The 17,349-nt window shown below is 47.0% G+C and overlaps 1 protein-coding gene across 2 annotated transcripts in view; it reads right to left on the bottom strand.

The window, feature by feature from the left end:
* adcy8 (adenylate cyclase 8 (brain)) overlaps nt 1-17,349 on the bottom strand; it is a 68,909-nt gene that overhangs the window by 30,832 nt on the left and 20,728 nt on the right. For both annotated transcript variants that reach the window (XM_070973646.1, XM_070973647.1), the window contains exons 2-6: nt 13,073-13,222; nt 6,203-6,333; nt 5,781-5,892; nt 4,784-4,911; nt 895-1,053 (exon numbers count right to left, since the gene is read on the bottom strand). In XM_070973646.1, the coding sequence (XP_070829747.1) occupies nt 895-1,053; nt 4,784-4,911; nt 5,781-5,892; nt 6,203-6,333; nt 13,073-13,222 (680 nt within the window). The remainder of the gene's footprint in view (nt 1-894; nt 1,054-4,783; nt 4,912-5,780; nt 5,893-6,202; nt 6,334-13,072; nt 13,223-17,349) is intronic.

Raw genomic sequence — 17,349 nt, 5'->3', positions numbered from 1 at the left:
ACTAATCCCACCCCGGGCCTCAAACCCAACAGGACCAGAGAGAAAAGCAGATATCACTGAATGTCCTAATGGAGTGTATTAAAGAGCCAACACACAAATCCAAACCGCTTCATTTCCTTCCACATGTCAAACGTCCGTTCTGCAGAGATGACCTCACTAAGATGTCTTCACTAAACTTGACTAGCTCTTGGTCGGACTGACATTTCTGTACAAGAGACACACGATATGTTAAAAGATTCAGGCAGGTTCAGTCCTCACCAGGACGTCTGTGCTGGAAACAAGACAAAATGAAACAAACAAACAAACAAACAAACAAACAAACAAAAAAGCACCACGTAATATAAAAAAAACACAAAAACTCTCTGAAAACTGGTCTGAAACTGAATCTTTATGGTATTCATCACTAATAAAACAGTTTTATGTCCCCATAGTTCCTGCAGCAGTCAGATTTTTAACAACAATCACGAACTAGAGGTTGTTTGTTGTTTTTTTACCCTCTGGAGGTGTATATTTATTTATTTATTTATATTTGCCTGCATCAATTTAATTCACTTGTTTTTGAGTGCTGTTTTTGTGCCATGGTGGTATTGTTTATATTGTTTGTTAAGTGGATGTATGTACTTTTATCGGGTGGCAAAGCAGTTTCCCCTTGGAGATCAATAGTTTTCTTTCTATCTATCTATCTATCTATCTATCTATCTATCTATCTATCTATCTATCTATCTATCTATCTATCTATCTATCTATCTATCTATCTATAGCCAAACATCTGGCCTCGCGTCTCTGCTGAATGTCTTTTCCCTCTCAGCCTGTCTCCTGTCTGTCTCCACCACCAACAATCAAATTAAAGGCAGCATGCCCACAGGAAGTCGTAAATCCTTCCCGCTCACTCACCCTGGGATCCCTCCAGACTCCAGCTTGTTGGCGATGTCCACGTCCCAGGACCAGACGTCGAACTGCCACTTCCTGAGTCCCAGCACGCCACACAGCACAGAGCCCGAGTGGATCCCGATGCGCATGTCGATGTCGTGTTTCGTACGAGATCTCACGTACCTGGAGGAAACACAGTGAGTCCAGCTCAATGATCAACCCACTCTGCCACCTGAGCTGCTGCTGCATCATGATGATAATTATCATAAACCAGTTCAATGGTTGTGTGGTCTTGAGTTACAGGGGAGTGTGGGTAAAATATTCCAGAGGTAACTTTGGGTCGCTGTGGACAACACAGTGTCTGAGTGCATTAATTCAGCAAATGAATATACATGAAATTGACCTTTTGGCGCGCAGACGATAACGCTGACTGACAAACACTGTTCATAAATTCACCAAGAAATGAACACAATGCACTTCACGCGTATCACAGAGTCCCAAACGCAGGCGGGAAACGTTTTCAGCAGACTTTCACAATCGTTACTGCATTTGTTTCTCATTTCATACTTTGTTATTCCTGAACACAATGAAAGCAGGACAAACCGGGCTGATAAAAGTCTGTGCAGAGACAGGCCTGTCACGCCGGCCCTGCCTCCCGCTCTCATTTCATGCTTCATAACAGCAGTGATGGATGTGAGGTGAAAGGCATCCTGGGAGTTTGTGACAGGTGCTTAAAGCCAGTCGACTGCTGAACGACACCCGCGGCTGGAAATTAACTCAAACAAACTGCAGTTAGTCATGATGATTATGACAATGACGTGATACTTTATTGACTCCGCAGGCGAGTTCTTCACCTCCTGTGGGGGTCAAAGGTCAGCACCATGTTCACCAACGTGACTGCAATCAAAAATGTTCCCACATGTCAGGATAGCTTATATAAGGGCATCTGCCAGTGCTTCATTTGACGGAAACCAGTTAAATGTTTTTAAAGGCGCATGTGACACATGCTCTGCAACACGCCTCACGTTGGCAGACGTCTGCTCGATCTGCCGGCTAACATCACACATTTAATACCAGGAGTCAGCGACAGCAGCGGTAATAACGCCGACCAAGACTTCAGGAATCAGCTTGCAGGCAATGAGAAAAGATCTGTGCATTAAAGCATCAACATGCAGCACGTTAAGAGCACGTGAGTGAGTGGAGGGCATTTATACAGCTGCCAACCACTCAAAGCACTCTACAACACATCCATCATTCACCCACATCGGGTTTGGTATTTGGCTCAAGGACCCTTCAGCACGCAGCCTGGAGGAGGCGGGGATGGAACCACCGACCCTCTGATTGGTGGACGACCCCCTCTACCGCTAAAACTCTAATACTAGAAAGCTCACTCATAAGAACGCAGGTTTAATGTTCGCCATCTTAGATTAGCGTGTTAGCATTAGCTGGCAGTCCACTGAAGACTTGCTGAGATGCTGTATTTCAGTCACAGTGATGGACGACCAGCAGACCAGCCTGAGCGTCGGCAGGCCGCCTCCAGCACGGCTGAACATCACAACAACGTGTCGCATTTCCCGTCCAGAGCTACGCTCACATTTTAATCTGTGTCGCAGCGAAGATGAGGCGTGAACACACGGTACAGTGTGTCTCACCTGCCCTGAGCTCATGTTCCACCTCGAGGAGTTTCCTCTTGTGCGTTAACGCCGTTGATGAACGAGGCTCCTCTTTGTTAGCTTTTTGTGCAGTCGTAATTAGCGCGCCTCTTGTAAACACGAGCATCATCATCAAAAGAATGAAAATGTGATGATGAATAAGGAGTGCATCCAGTAAATTTAAGTTATTAAATTGGTACAAAGGCGGCCGTTAACCTGCCTGTGTAATCACAAACAAGTGTCACACCAGAGTAGAAATAATAAGATGCAACAATGGCCGTGTCGGAGCTCTGAGTCACGCTGACTCCAAACCATGCAGACATAAACAACACAGCGTCGCTCCATCTTTTAAATACTCCTCACAAGCACAAGTTCTGTCTTCATTATGTAAACCTGTTTGGACATGTGATGGACGCGTGACTCAGAGCCGACGCAGCCCGTCCACTTCAGGGACAAAGAGTCTGAACACCTGCAGACGTCTTTAGATTAACGTCTCTGCACCAAAGTGAACTTTCCGAGCGTGAGGTGGTCGTCTGCAGGCAGGAGCCATATTGACTCAATAATAACACGCGGCAGAAATCTCACAGCTGATCCGTCACTAATCCCTCGTCTCCCCGCAAACATCGGCGCTCCTCTCCTCCCTCGCTCCCACGCTGAGAGTGACGTGACGAGGCCGAAATGTTACCGCGAAGAAGAAGATGATCAAAACCCAAACGCCTCAGGCTCTAAAAGCACAGGGCGCCTTCAGGAGCAGCAGCAGAGCGGCTGCGTGTTCGAAGCCAGTGATTGCAGCCTGTTTCTGCTGCAGCCTCGATTTACATGAACCGAGGATTATACAGTCAGTTATGTGTCGCAATTCATGAGCTTATGAGATCTGTAAATCCCTGTTGTGTAATTTCAAAAAGTGATACCATCACTGGGAACGTTTTTCCTCCTCTCAGTGTGCATGGATGTGTGCTGCGGCTCAGCCTGGTGATTGCATGCGTTATTTGGGACTGATGTTCTGCACAAACACAGCCACGGGCTCATTCTCACAAATGCAAATATTGCAGGGAAGCTGCTTTCAGATCACAGAGCTGGCGCACCGAGCGCTGCGAGAAAGGAGATAAAAGAAATGTACAGATAAGAGCGCTGCTGTCCAACAGCTCGGGGTACGATAGGTTTGTTTTTTAAGTCGATTCCTTTAAAGGTGGAGGGAAACGCAGAGGTGTCCTGCTTCTCCGATCCAACATACGTCCAACAGTTCAATAACACTGCGCGTGTGATCTTGTGCTTCAAAAATAGATAAACTGGAAACCAAGAAACAAAGTTGTCCCATGTCTCACACACCGAGCGAGCGAGGAGTGACTGTTAGACGCACTCGAGTGAAGCAAAGTGCCTCAAAACTGTACTTAAAGCTGCGCTCAGCTTTGAAACTGATTGATTCAATTTGCATTAAAACTCTTCTTCTCTTTGTTCTGAACACACACACACACACGCATGCAGGCACGCACGCACACGCACACACACACAGTGCTAGAATCACCATGACTCAGTGCACGTGAACAACAGAAACACTCACTCTCAAACAATCACTGCACTTCAGTGTGAAACACAGCGAGCGTCTGTCTGTTCACTGCAACTCTGCACCGACTTTGAGGATTGATAAGTGTAGAAACAGCAGCAGGAAACCCGCGTTTCACTCGACGATGGTCACGTGTTGCAGCTGATCCACAGTTCACATGCGTGCAGAGCCGAAATGCTTCACACGAGCGTGACGAACACTCGCTTACAGAGACTTAGACTGTGTCTAAATAGTCTTCTGTCAATCTGTTAGACTTGACAGAAAAGACACTCCTCATAAATCACCATTTTTTCAGCATCAAAGAAATCCACTGACAGATGTCTGCGCGTCCAGGAGAGCGCTGCCAACAGCTCGGCTCCGAGCCGACTCAGCACTCTTTTAATGGTGTCAGTTTGCCCAAATGCGAACCAACATCAGCTAAAAGGGGCTGGAGCTGAAGTTGTGGGCCACGTGGAAACGTCGTGCGACTGTTCATACATGCCTGGAACATGCACAGCACCACTCACATGCACACTGACAGCCATCTTCACACACTAACACACAGCCTGATCTACGGCTAGCCGACAGGCAGAGGTGACGACCGCAAACGTCTGAACCACGTCATAGAAATCCAGTGGTCACATTCCAGTCTGGACCAACCAGAGCCGCCGTCCCTACAGCTCAAAGTGATGCCAGTCACAGTGGGAGAGGACAGTACCTGATGGTTTTGATCATGCTGAGGCCCATCTCCACGCAGCAGTGGGCGTGGTCCTGCCTGGGCTCAGGTAGGCCCGACACGCAGTAGTAACAGTCTCCCAGGATCTTTATTCGTAGACAGTGGTGCTCCTGAAACAGCCAACCACAAAGCAGCCAGTGTTGAGATACACAGCGTCCAGCAGATTGACCCATTAACCTCACAACGAAGGACGCAAATCATAAAACACAGCGTGATCTGAAACAGGAAAACAGAGAAATTTAAGTGTGAAGTAAAGAAATAAAAAGAAAAAAGCTCTTCAGTCGAATATCAGACAAACATACAGAGCGAAGGCCGAATCGCTCACTCTGTTGTTTTCAGCTGTTCATCGTGTTATAAAAATCAATCATCGTGTTGCCAGCAGGGTTTAGGTCATTGTCTTTGACTCTTTTAAGCACCTGATGTCTCCAGAAGAGCAGATTTAGATCTGGTTTTGGGACGTTGCTGCTAAAAGTTTGTAGTCTCTTCCTTTACAAAACAAAGGCAATGGTCAATCTGACCGTCCAGACACTGACCGAGACAGATCAGATAAGAACGGACACTTGAATGTCCCAGAAAACTGCTGTTTGCTGGAAAATTCACAACTTCAAAATAAACTTTGAATAATCCTGCATTTCCCTCGATGACGGAGGCCTTTCCCAAACCTCCATTGGGGAGTTTTAGTTGCCGAATGTTAACCAGACAGATCAGAAATGCTCACTGGAACTGTTTCTGGACTGTCCACCGTGGTTTTGGAAGACACTGTCCAACTATTGGACCGTTTCAGTGTGAGGACTTGACGGTGCAGCCGTGAGCTCACTCCGTCCTTCAGACATGAATCAAACACGTCTTCATGGGAATCAGCTGCCAGTGAAGCGATCTGAGGGAGTGTTTGATTTTGGGGGGGTGAGTAAATAAATAAATACACAGAACAATATTTAAGAAACAGCACACAGGCAGGCATGCACCCGGGGTCACTCACATGTGCGAGGCGGTCGAAGCGTGCAAAGAGTTCATTCAACATTCGCACCAGCTCCTGCGCTGACAGCGTCGTGGAGAGGTTTGTGAAGCCTTTAACATCTGCGAAAAGAATGCTGAATAAAATACGGAAATGTCACTTTAACATCCGGCTCAGTTCGTTCACACCATCCAAACACAGAATATTTCATGCAGTTTAAGCTTGATAACATCACCTGCATGCGTCTAACGAGTCTTACTGCCATGTTTAAAGGACCTACGTCGCACCGCCTGACTGAAACTCACTGTAACATCAGCTCGACTCTGAGACCTGAAGTCTATCAAGCTGTGCTCAAGCTTGTTGTGAATGGTCAGGATGTGACTTCTGTTGGCTGAGCTCAGTCAGTCAGTGAACAGCTGGATGTCGGAGGACGCTGGTGGGCTCACCTGACATTCTCATAGCGGTGGATGTAGATTCTGTGAAACTGATGTTGGAGGTGTTCGTCCTCTACATTTGTCATGTCGTTGATCATTTCCAAAACTACAAAACGTGGCAGGACTGATAGCACCAGTCTCTCCTGTGGGGCAGAAAGATCAGCCATATTATTAACGTGAAACAACAGAAAAACAAGGCAGAACGTCAGATGTTTGAGAGAAAGTGAAAAGATTCTGTGGAAATGAATCGACTCAGTACACATACAGCAAATATACAAATGAAACAGAAAAATACAAAAATGAACTGATAAGAATGAGACTTTTTACACTGAGTGTTCTACAGTGAATAACGCAGCACCAAGATTAAGAGCAAAGAGGAATTAAATGGAGACACAAGTCAAAAACTGAGTATTAAGCAGCGAACACAAGTGAAAAAATCTTGTAAGAACAAATTACATAAAGGTCTGTCGGTAAGAAATGATCTGAAAGAGGAGTCTGGCTCGGCCAGCCTAAGCTGCTCCAGCAGGATCCTGCAAAGCCTCCAGGCCCGCAGAAACAACACAAACAGCCGAGTTTGTCTCGTGGTTTCTGTACTGACGCAGTGCCACTTGGCAAAAGCAGAAACAGATTTGGAGTGGGAGCCGCCATGCAGAGTCCCTCAGTGTTCTTTGGCCTCGGGGATCTGCGCCGGCGCCAAGCAACTGCCTCCTTCAGATACTGAATACATCAGAACCAAGACTCAAGTTTCTCTCCGCAGAAATCCTGCTGACGCTGAAAAAGCCAGCTGGTGTCTGGTGTTCACCACCAACAGAGCCTCCGAGGGACTCCAGTCCAACGGCGCTGAATCTAAGCTCGGCAGTTTGTCCGTTACTGAGATCTGAAATTCTATTGGTTGTAAACCAGCGAGGTGACAAAGAGGCACCTGTTGGCAAAGCACATGTGCATGTTTGAATAAACGTGGTCCAGACTGCGTGAGGCTGCAGCCGTGTTTGATCCCATCAGGTAACGCTGAAGTCTGCAGGCAGCTCTGTGGAACGAAGAACGAAAGGTAGCACGAGGTGTGTGAGGCTGAGACCAAACGCCGAGTTAGCAGCCAGCTGTGATGGATGAACGTGACAGAAACACTGGATTTCTATGATGAGAAAGAAAGCGTATCACGTCATGGCAACACAAGTACCAGGCCGTAAATGTGGTGAAACAGACAGAACGTTTAGGCTTGTGCTTGGTTTTCATTTGGCCTTTGATTTGCATCACTGTAATATGATAGTCGACAATGTGGGATTCGTGTGTGATACGCTGTTATTTAACTGCTGAGAAAACGCTGAACAAATATTCTCCCAGCATCAAGACGTTTTTCCTGAATCAGCTCTTCTGTCAGTGAACTTTTAATTTGACGAGGTGAGGAGGCGAACATTTCCTCGTTCTTCAGAGGCAGTGAACACAAAGCAATCACGTCTTTACAGAAGTGGAATCAGAGTGAACGCTCTGGATTATGACGTGACTCAGTCGTGGAAGATGTTTTCATTTATTATTCTTCAGCTCTACAAGATTGGGGTTTTTTTTGTCTGTAAAAAATGAAAATAAAACTGACCAATCAAATTCTGAGACTGCACACTCAGAGCTTTAAAAAAAATGATGTGAATGAATTCTGTGTTGTTTTTTCTTTGTCTCATAATTCAGACTGGAAATTAAACGTCCAACCTGCAGTGAAGTCAGGAGTGAGGACAGAGACAGAGAGACAGACAGAGACAGACAGAGACAGACAGAGACAGAGACAGAGACACACGCAGAGCATCTGTGTTCCTTCAGACCGTCTGTGCTGCGCAGCCTTCTGTACATACATGAATACATAAACACACACTGCTACACACAAGCTCTCACTTAATTCCATTTATATATAAATATTTGATGCATGCATGTACACACACACACACACACACACACACACACACACACACACACACACACACACACACACACACACACACACACACACCACAGGAAACAGACCTAAGCTGCTCATATTAAACACCGTTAGAAAGCTGAGATTCACGTGAATTGATCGATTTAAACCATTTCAAGATACAATCACAGCAGGAGGCTCAATGAGCTCCAACAGCAGACAAACAACTGTTTTTACAATTGAAGCAACATTGAGGAAACTCACCGCTGACGTCTCTCACCGATCCACAGATCAATAACACTGTGACAAAAACGGTCCAGAAACACCCACAAAGGCCTAAAAGATCCACTGCAGTACAAAAATTTAGTCCAAAACTGGAAAATAATCCACAGAAAGATGTTTTCTCTAGAAACCGCTTCTGTGTTTTCTCTCTTACAACCTCTGGAAACACAGACTGGCGCCATCTTGTCTCCTGTTTCAAATCAAACCTCACTTGACCAATCACAATCTGCCATACGAGGCCCAGCAACCAGAAAAGCCAATAACAGTCTGAGTTGAACAGAAGGACCGCCTTCTCTTCTCACATTTAAACAATGAGCCAATCCCCACAGATTTTGCAGATGAGTGACGCTTCATGTAGCCAATGACATTCTGCACACAGCGATGAGCCACGTCAGTGGGTTATTAACGTCTCCAGACACCTTAAAACAAGGATTTCAGTGCTAATAAGATAAGATAAGATAAGATAAGATAAGATAAGATAAGATAAGATAAGATAAGATAAGATAAGATAAGAAGATAACACTAGAAAATAAAGAAATTAATCTCTATATATGGAGGGGGCACTGAAAAATAACAGAAAAACTGCACAGGGAACGAAGAATTGCCCATGGATGAATTAAAGAAGGTTATTTAATAGATATACTACACACAGTTTAAACCGTGCATGTACTCAAGGACACATTTACTCTGGGTATGCCTTGGATTGGAGTTTCAGGCTATTTTTTACTGGGCTTGTATGGGATTAAAAATATTATTGCTGCATTTCAGATTCTGAGCAGCTGCCATGAGGGGGGGCTGCAGCCCTGGCGGCACCCCGCCTCCTTGAGCTGATGACCCAGACCATGTTTTAATGGCTGTTATGTTGAACTCAGGGAGAAAGTGTGATAAAAGTGCTGCTTCTCAGGAGAGCTGACCTTCGTTAAATGCATTTAATATGAAGATTTTCTGTGTTCTGTTTCCTTGTTGTTGTTTCTGAATTTCAGTGATTCAATAAATTGCTTCCTGTACAAACCCGGATGGTGAAGGTGCAGGTGTGCTGGTGGTGTTTGCTCCGTCAGCTGATGTGAGTGAACAGTGACGGAGGAGAGCAGGTGTCTGTTGTGGTGCATTCACTGCCTCCCGCTCCCAGCTCGCCTCTGCTGCGTTGGTCTGGTATCTGTGCCGGAAAGCGGAGCAGTGCATCCTCAAATTAAGGTCTAGACGGACAAACATTTCAGTGAAGCGTTGCTAATTCTTCGGCTGCTGCATCACAACCGAACGCTCGGGGGTTTGGTGCTGGAGATTCACTGCAAGAAATGTTGATTTTCCAGAGTCGGCTTGAATTCCGTCTGAAAGTTTGAGGAGTTGGTTTGGTCTCAGACTGTGACGGTCCTGCGCTGCACCACTGTGGCTGTGTTTGCAAACTGAGGAAGATTTGTGGCATCAAATCTTCACTTATTTCTACATACTGACCTTTTAAACAAGACCTGTGGGATATTTCCGTTTGATGAAACGATGCTGCCATAAAGCTCGTGTTTTGGATTTGAATATTTCACACAGTTTAAACGTCTTTGCTTCAATTAGGAACTGGCACAAGGTCATGGATAAATATAAGCAAGTGTGAGACAGTGAAAGAGTCTTGTTAGCTTGAGGAGGAAAATCAGGTGCAAACCAGTAACTGCTCATGCTGGACGGGTTTGAGAATAAATCTCTAAATCTGTGTTTTGCATTAAAAAGACCTTTAAATCTGCTGTCTGTGGTGACGTTTCCGTGCTGGAGCAGAGGTAGTGATGCGTTTTACATCAGCCAGCTATGATTGGTTCAGCAGAGCTGAAGGGAGGAGCAAACAGCGACCAGGAGCGTGATGGCGGCACACGTCATACGCACAGTGTTTGTGTAATTACTCTCACTGCCAGAAGAGGGAGACAAACATCCCACACTGCAGGTGAAATATGATAAAAGTTTTTAACTGAGATGTTTTCTCATCGTGTCTCTCAACATGCGTTCACTTTAAAATGAAACCAGGACGTCTGATTTTTCCAGCTGGAGACAGACAGGAAAGGGGAAGACTAATGGAAGAGTGGACAAATGTCCTCTGAAGACACTGTTGACCAGTGTGTGTTTCTGTGCTTCTTAATTGTTTCAGCCACAGCAGTACCTGACCTGCTCAGCTGGACATTTTTTGCAGTGTGGACAATTAACGGGGGTGTGCTGTGGTGTGTTTGCTCCACTGGTCACGGTCTCTGGTTGGACAGCCGGGAGCCAGCGGACTCAGTGTCGCATTAGCTTTGAAAGTCATTAGTGCATCTTGATGTTAGGCGAGAGCTGAAGCCCTCCAGCGGCTCGCTGACCACCTCCGTCCTCCTGTCTCATTCAGATGGCGTTCAGGGTTCAACACTTTGTTCCTTTGTCCTGTTTTTATTGGTGCTTCTGCTGGATTTTCAGTTGAAAGTCAACAGTAAAAGAGCTTTTAGGTCCAATTTAATGTCAGCGATTAAAGGTTCATTCATATTCATAATCTGTGCTTCTGCGCTGAACCGTGAGGGATTTATTCCAGAACAGATCAGTTTCTTTAAACTTCAAAGATGCAGAACTGCCTCTTTTATATTCACATTTTGGGATTTTTAGATGATACTCGCAAAGCTTTGCTGCTGTTGGGAGAAACACTTCACAAAACGAGCCGTTCAAACTAGAATTATTAGAATTAAACACAAAACTGTCCTGTTGAATTTCTTTGTATCCAGACGAGCGCACTCGTTTTCCTGTTCTGTTAGCAGATAGTTCAGCAAAGTAATTTCCCCCATTTTAACTGCTTCTTTTTCCTTTTTTTGAGAGCTGAGTTGAGTAATGAGAGTGCGGAGACTGAATGGACCAAAACAATGAGCTAAAAGAAGCTAAAATGCTCCACAGAGCTGACAGGAAGTGCAGGGTGGTGTCAGTATAAGAGGCCTGCTTCTCAGTAAATGCAGTCATTTTGGAGTTTTAACATGAAAATACTGATTATAGCAGCCTTCTTCACTTGCAGCGTCCCTCCTCATCCTGCCTTCATGTCACAGTTCAAAGAAACACAGCAGAGCACAGAGAAGACACACAGAGAGGCGGTCGATCTGCTGCTGCGGCTGAAACGTGGCTCTGTGCTCCCTGATTGGTTCCCATTAAGGCGGTGCGCTCGGGGCGGGGCCCCATCTCGCTCCATTACGACCATCCCAGAGCTTATCAGAGCCGAACCGTTCCGGGAAACAGGACGCCGTAAAAGCTTTCTGTGGCTTCTCAGAGCCCGGCCGTCCACTCCACTGCGTAAACAAAGCTCACTGTCGCTGCGTGTGTGTCGCTACGTGTGTGTCGCTGCGTGTGTGTCGCTGCGTGTGTGTCGCTGCGTGTGTGTCGCTGAGTGTGTGATGCTGTGTGTGCGTACTTCAATTTGTATTGTCTCTATTTGAGTATGTGTGTGTGTTGCCTTGTTAGGCAGCTGTGTGTGTGTGTGTGTGTGTGTGTGTGTGTGTGTGTGTGTGTGTGCGTGTGTGTGTGTGCATGTGTGTGTGCGTGTGTGTGCGTGAGTGCGTGTGCGTGTGTGCGTGCGTGTGTGTGTGTGTGCGTGTGTGTGTGTGCGTGCGTGCGTGCGTGCGTGTGTGTGCGTGCGTGTGTGTGTGTGTGTGTATGTGTGTGCGTGCGCTGCACTGATGCACAGTTTGCATGTCAGCAGCGGATCGATGCGGCGTCCATGTTATTCTCCTCTCAGCGGGCTCATTAGCCGAGCTGCTAACATTCAGCGCTGTCAACTGAAATCCATCAATCGCTTTTCTTCTTCTATCAAACGCTCTTCACACTGAGCTCCATCGCTGAACGACAGGAAGTAAAAACACGTCATTCTACACGTTATCCTGTCCTGTATGTCAGGCTGTTGGAGGTCATCTAGAGGTCAACATTTAAAGCGTACAGGCCAGAGTTCTGCTTAGGGCGAAAATTCAGATCTGATCTAAAGGTGACGACAGCCTTCAGTCCAAACCCGAAGTCAGTGACATCCAAACGCAGCACTGCTGCTGTAGGCTGAGCCCGTCCATCACGATCAAGCAACCAGGAAACTGACTGTCAATATGAAGAGATCAGCAGCAGCTGATCTGAGCACAAGAGCTCAGCCATCACGCTGAAACAAACCGCTCTGAGTGACAGACAACAGCTAGCATGTCGGTGTTATACGCAGACATGTTCAGCGTGTGTGCTTGGCATGCTATCGTTTGCAGGCTGAGTGAGGGGTCATTAGCTTTGCAGGTATTCTTTTAAACCAGAGTACTGGACAAAATGAAGCAATGGTCCGACAAGTCAGGGCGTCAGTGACACTGTGGGTGTCTGGACCACATTTTCTGCCAATCCTTTGAGTACATGTCAAGATATATATCTGTGAAATATCACACACGCTGCAGGTAGAGTCAGAAAATCAAGGACTTTGAACATCTGTAGCACATCTGTCCTGTGGGTATTTCACTCTGAGCTGCAGATGTCAACCTCAAGGTGGCGTTAGAGGAAAAGTCAGCAGATCACCGGAGCCAGTCAGGTTCATCCTCTGGACGTCACAAATGTTCGTGGGAGGTTTTATGGAAATCCATCCAAAGGCCAAAGTAAAAGAAAACTCCTCACAACAATAAAAGCATCATCAGGAAGCATCACAAACAGTAACACAGCAGGCACCGTGAGCAGGTGTGACCTCACTGCGGACTCACCTGTCTCTGGTTCTCCGTCTCGAGCCGCAGCCGAGCCTCGATGCAGCGCCGCGTCTCCAGGAAGGCCTGCCGCTGCGCCCGGTCCGACAGGTAGCTGATGAAGATCCCAGCAGTGTTCATACACATGAAGAGCACAGCCTGAGCCGCGACCTGGAACAGACGGACAGAGGGTGAGATCACACACGCCGCCGCCGACCTTTCCGTCTGCGCTTCGTTTCAGTTCACAGAGGGCGTCCGCAGGCCGAGCTCGCCAGCAGCTCTCAAACTGGACGTCATTCAGAGACTTCTGTGTTTGTGCTGCATCGTCACTTCTAAGTGACCAACAAACCGAAGAAAACTGATTTTTCTTTGCATTTCAAAATCTTTGCAGTCCAAACAAGCTGCCTTTAGAGATAAACACGCTTTTATTAGAGCTTTAACGGATGAGGGATGACTGGCGATGAGGGGAGGGAGTCTATGGCAGCAGCTCTGGGGCATCAGAGAGTGTGATATAACATCATGTAATGTACATAATGTGAGTGTTACACAGTATTCTGCAGGCTGACAGCTGGATGAAGCTGTGCCTTCGCTTCATTCATGCCCTCATACAGTTCATGTGCGTTAAACACGGCCGTGACAAGCAAACAGTGACCTGGTGTGACTGGATGGTCGGCGTCTTCCAGACTGGAGACTGTGTCACGAATAATCCTCTGAGTCCTCAATCACTTTTGAGGCATTTGACAAAACGCATCAGTCTGACGTGGACATGAAGCGAGGATGAAAGTACAGAGAGGAAGAGGAAGTCCTGCAAAGTGTCTGAGCGCCGCCAGATTCATGACGTATTTCAGCTTACAGTGATCAGGTGGTTTTCTGCGGTGAATCAATCAATCTGATGGAAACCCTCGAACAACAGGAGCCTTGTGCTCCCAGAGGTCTCATGCTCCAAGAAGGAGAGATCTGGATAAAGGACAATGAAGGAGCGTCAACATGAGATTAAAAATTCATTTCAGAGTGACGTCTCTGATTTCTGCCACCGTGACGAGTCAACGAGCCGAGACGTCCACTGAAAAGAGACGTGGAACCAGAGACAAAGGGTGAAGCAGGTCAGTGAGCGCTGAAGCTACACGCCTCCTCCACCACGTTTCCCCCCCGCTGTTCGACCTGCTGCGACCTGCACGGCATCCTAAGCTCTCCAGCTTCCTCCCCGGTCACCATCCTCCCGCGCTCCTCCTGATGTCTGACATGTCTTTATCAACTTATCACAACCTGCTTCTGCCTGCACTCTGGGTTTGCCTGGTGGGTTTTGCAGGAGCGTTAAGAGCGAGTCAAATTCAAGTATTTAACATAAAAATGCTCTTATAGTACTTATTATTTTGTTTTTTCATTCTTTAAAAGTCTCTGAAATTCTCCTTTTTCTGACCCCGACAAATCTTTCTTTGTTTCAGGTCTCAGCGTTAGCAGCTATGCTAATAAGTCCTTAATGTCCAAATACAAGACTTCAGCAGAGTTTCTGTGCTTGTTAGCAGGAGCGAAGTGTAAATATTGATTAACGCAGCTTTTAAGTGTTAAAAATGTTAATTTAATGAAATCTGTTTCCAGTGTTTCAGAGTCAGAATCAAGGTTGCGTTACCAATCAGGCAAAGTGGGCCGTGAGACCCCCAGGGGGGACCAACGACAGATTTTTGCCCACAGGCCCCAGAATAAATAAATGTGTCCGTTGTCTGACCAGAAAAAGAGAATCCTGTCAGTCTTCTGTGGTGATGTTGTGTTTTCAGCTGAAATGCTGCGGACTGCTTGAGTTTAACGCAGTTTCGTGAACATGTAAGTCGACTTCTGGCTGTTAAACAGGGCAGCAAATAAAGAAATACAGCAGTATTTAATGTTTTGAAGCAATTTGAGAGCACAAATTATACTAACTGAGGAAGGAAAAAGTGTAGTGAGAGCAGCTGAAGGTCTGATTGGGAACCTGAATGCACCAATAACTAATCTACGGTTTCATTTGCCAGCCTTCACCGTCCTCAGCAGACGTGTGATTAGAGAGGAGCAGAGAAAACCTGACTGCTCTCCTTATTTCTTTGAAAGACGGCTGCGTGCAGACTGCAGCTCTTCATCAGCCGTGATGCAGTGAAGAAGAGCAGCTCTGCCCGTTAACTCATGTGAGAGCTGAGCTGATGCAACGCTCTGCAACACGGCCGTCCTCCTCGGCTGCACGGGGGATTTCACCGCCGCCGCCGCCGCCACCGCAGCCCGGCCGGCTTCCTCCTGCCTGACGCAAGCGTGAAAACAGGTTGGCTGAGAGTTCAACACAGCTCACAGATGAAAAGCCTCCACACACACACACACACACACACACACACACACACACACACACACACACACAGAGCATGTTGTATATGGGGAGTAATTACAGCACAGACAGGTCTGGACAGGTCCTGAGCTTTTCCTCCGTCTGCAGCGTCTCTATCAGAAGGTCACTGAGGACGGTTTTTATTGGCCCACAAAGAGGCGCACAATGAGCAGACTGAACTGCATCTGCAGGTGGCTGATAAGGTCATCGATCAATGAAAGCCATGATTACCTGCGCAGGTGACCTGACCTCTGCAGGCGGAGCTGGAGCACCAGGACTCCAGAGTCTGGCTCTTTGTTTGGGAACGAGGTGACTCGACGTCACCTTAACACCGTCATTGTTTCAGGTCTGTGCTCATATTTTACACCTTCCTAATTTTAGGCGTTTCAGTGCAAAACAAACCCGACGGGATGAGAACGTCACAGTATCTCCAGAGAAAAAAGACGATGAAGCAAAGGAGCAATAAGAAAAGCTCAGATCCAGTTCACAGCACGATCACACGGTCGATTCTTTAGCTGTTCTCTGGGTCAAAATCCATTTGATTGGCTGCCTCATCGCTCCCCGTCATCGTTTGGGACATTTTGCTGAAGTGTCCTGACAGCTGGATCATGACTGTGCAAAGGTGGCCATCTGAAAATACACCGCATGGCCAGAAGTATGTGGGGAAACACATGTTTTTGTCCTTTTAATGCACAGTTGAGTCTTGATGGTTAATATTTCATCGCGGTATCTTTATGAAGCACGTCTGAATATTTCATCACTGCCATAACCAGCACTTAATCCTTGCTGTATATTCACCAGACAACATCTGCTCACCCTAAATATTTTATTAAGCCGCAAACAAACACAAACACATCAGGCAGCCATCCACCGACCCGCCGCTCCGCCGCTTCCTGTATGGATCTGCAGATATATCTGAGGCCGACCGGGCTCAGACGACCAACACACCGCTGGTGACTTTAAATGCTGATGAAACAGCCTGTTTTCCAAAAATACAGAAATGCCAGAGCAGGCTTATAACTCCAGAAGTCATCACGAGGCTGTTTTCCCTCTCTGTGCCGTGCTTCCTTTGGGTTTCTGCAGCAATTAGCCAGCTCCTCTTCCTCGTCTGCTCTGTGTTTGTCTCAAAGGCTCGATGAAAACGAGTCTAAAACCTGAACAGAAATGTGCGTTTAGAGGCTTCGTTTGCTCACTCCTGAGCTCCAGACGTCTCATTAGCGCGAGGCGCGCTGTAAGTCAGAGCGATGCTGATTAAATAACTCTCAGCCTGCTTCGACCGTCTCGTTCTCCCTTCATCGAGGAGCAGAGAGCTCTGCTGCTGTGACGTCGGAGGCACAATCGTGTCACGGCTGATAAAAAGCTCCAACAGACAGTTCAGAGTCCTCCGTCGCTGAGAGGAAAGCTCTGAAGTGCTCTGCTGCCGTTTGCCTCCACAGCAAAACTGCTGCACTAACAGCACATTTCAAGAGGGAAAGCAGAGCACGAGGAGGGATTTTCTGATCCGAGTCGCTCTCAGCAGCTCGCTGCTTTGTGGAGAGCCGGTCGCTGCCCGGAGGCCCCTCCGCCGATCTGGATCGCTGCTAACGCTGAGGAGGGTCTGCTGGTTAAAGCACTGACCGAGGCTGCTGGGAACCCGCGAATATTTCAAGATTCAGGCCTTAAAGTGAGACACGTGTTTGGCTCAGCTGAGCTCGGTCTAACAGATCCTGACTCAGACTCGTTGATGTGACTCATTAATGAGCAGAAATTTGATTTAAATGAGGAACAAAGCAGCAAGATCTCCCACACAAACAAAAGGATGTCAGCGTCTCTTTAAAGGACACATGTCCAAAAACTGCTCAAACAGGCGATCTGATCGGCCGCCTTCACGGTTCAGTTTAGGCCGTGAACGCCGCCGAGTTAAGTCAAGCTGAAGAGACACCAACGTCAAGAGATGACGATCATCGCTGTC

This window comes from Chaetodon trifascialis, chromosome 11 (genome assembly GCF_039877785.1).
Source record: "Chaetodon trifascialis isolate fChaTrf1 chromosome 11, fChaTrf1.hap1, whole genome shotgun sequence".
Classification (NCBI taxonomy): domain Eukaryota; kingdom Metazoa; phylum Chordata; class Actinopteri; order Chaetodontiformes; family Chaetodontidae; genus Chaetodon; species Chaetodon trifascialis.
Note: the sequence above shows the minus strand (reverse complement) of the source record. Positions and strands in the feature narration are given on the sequence as shown.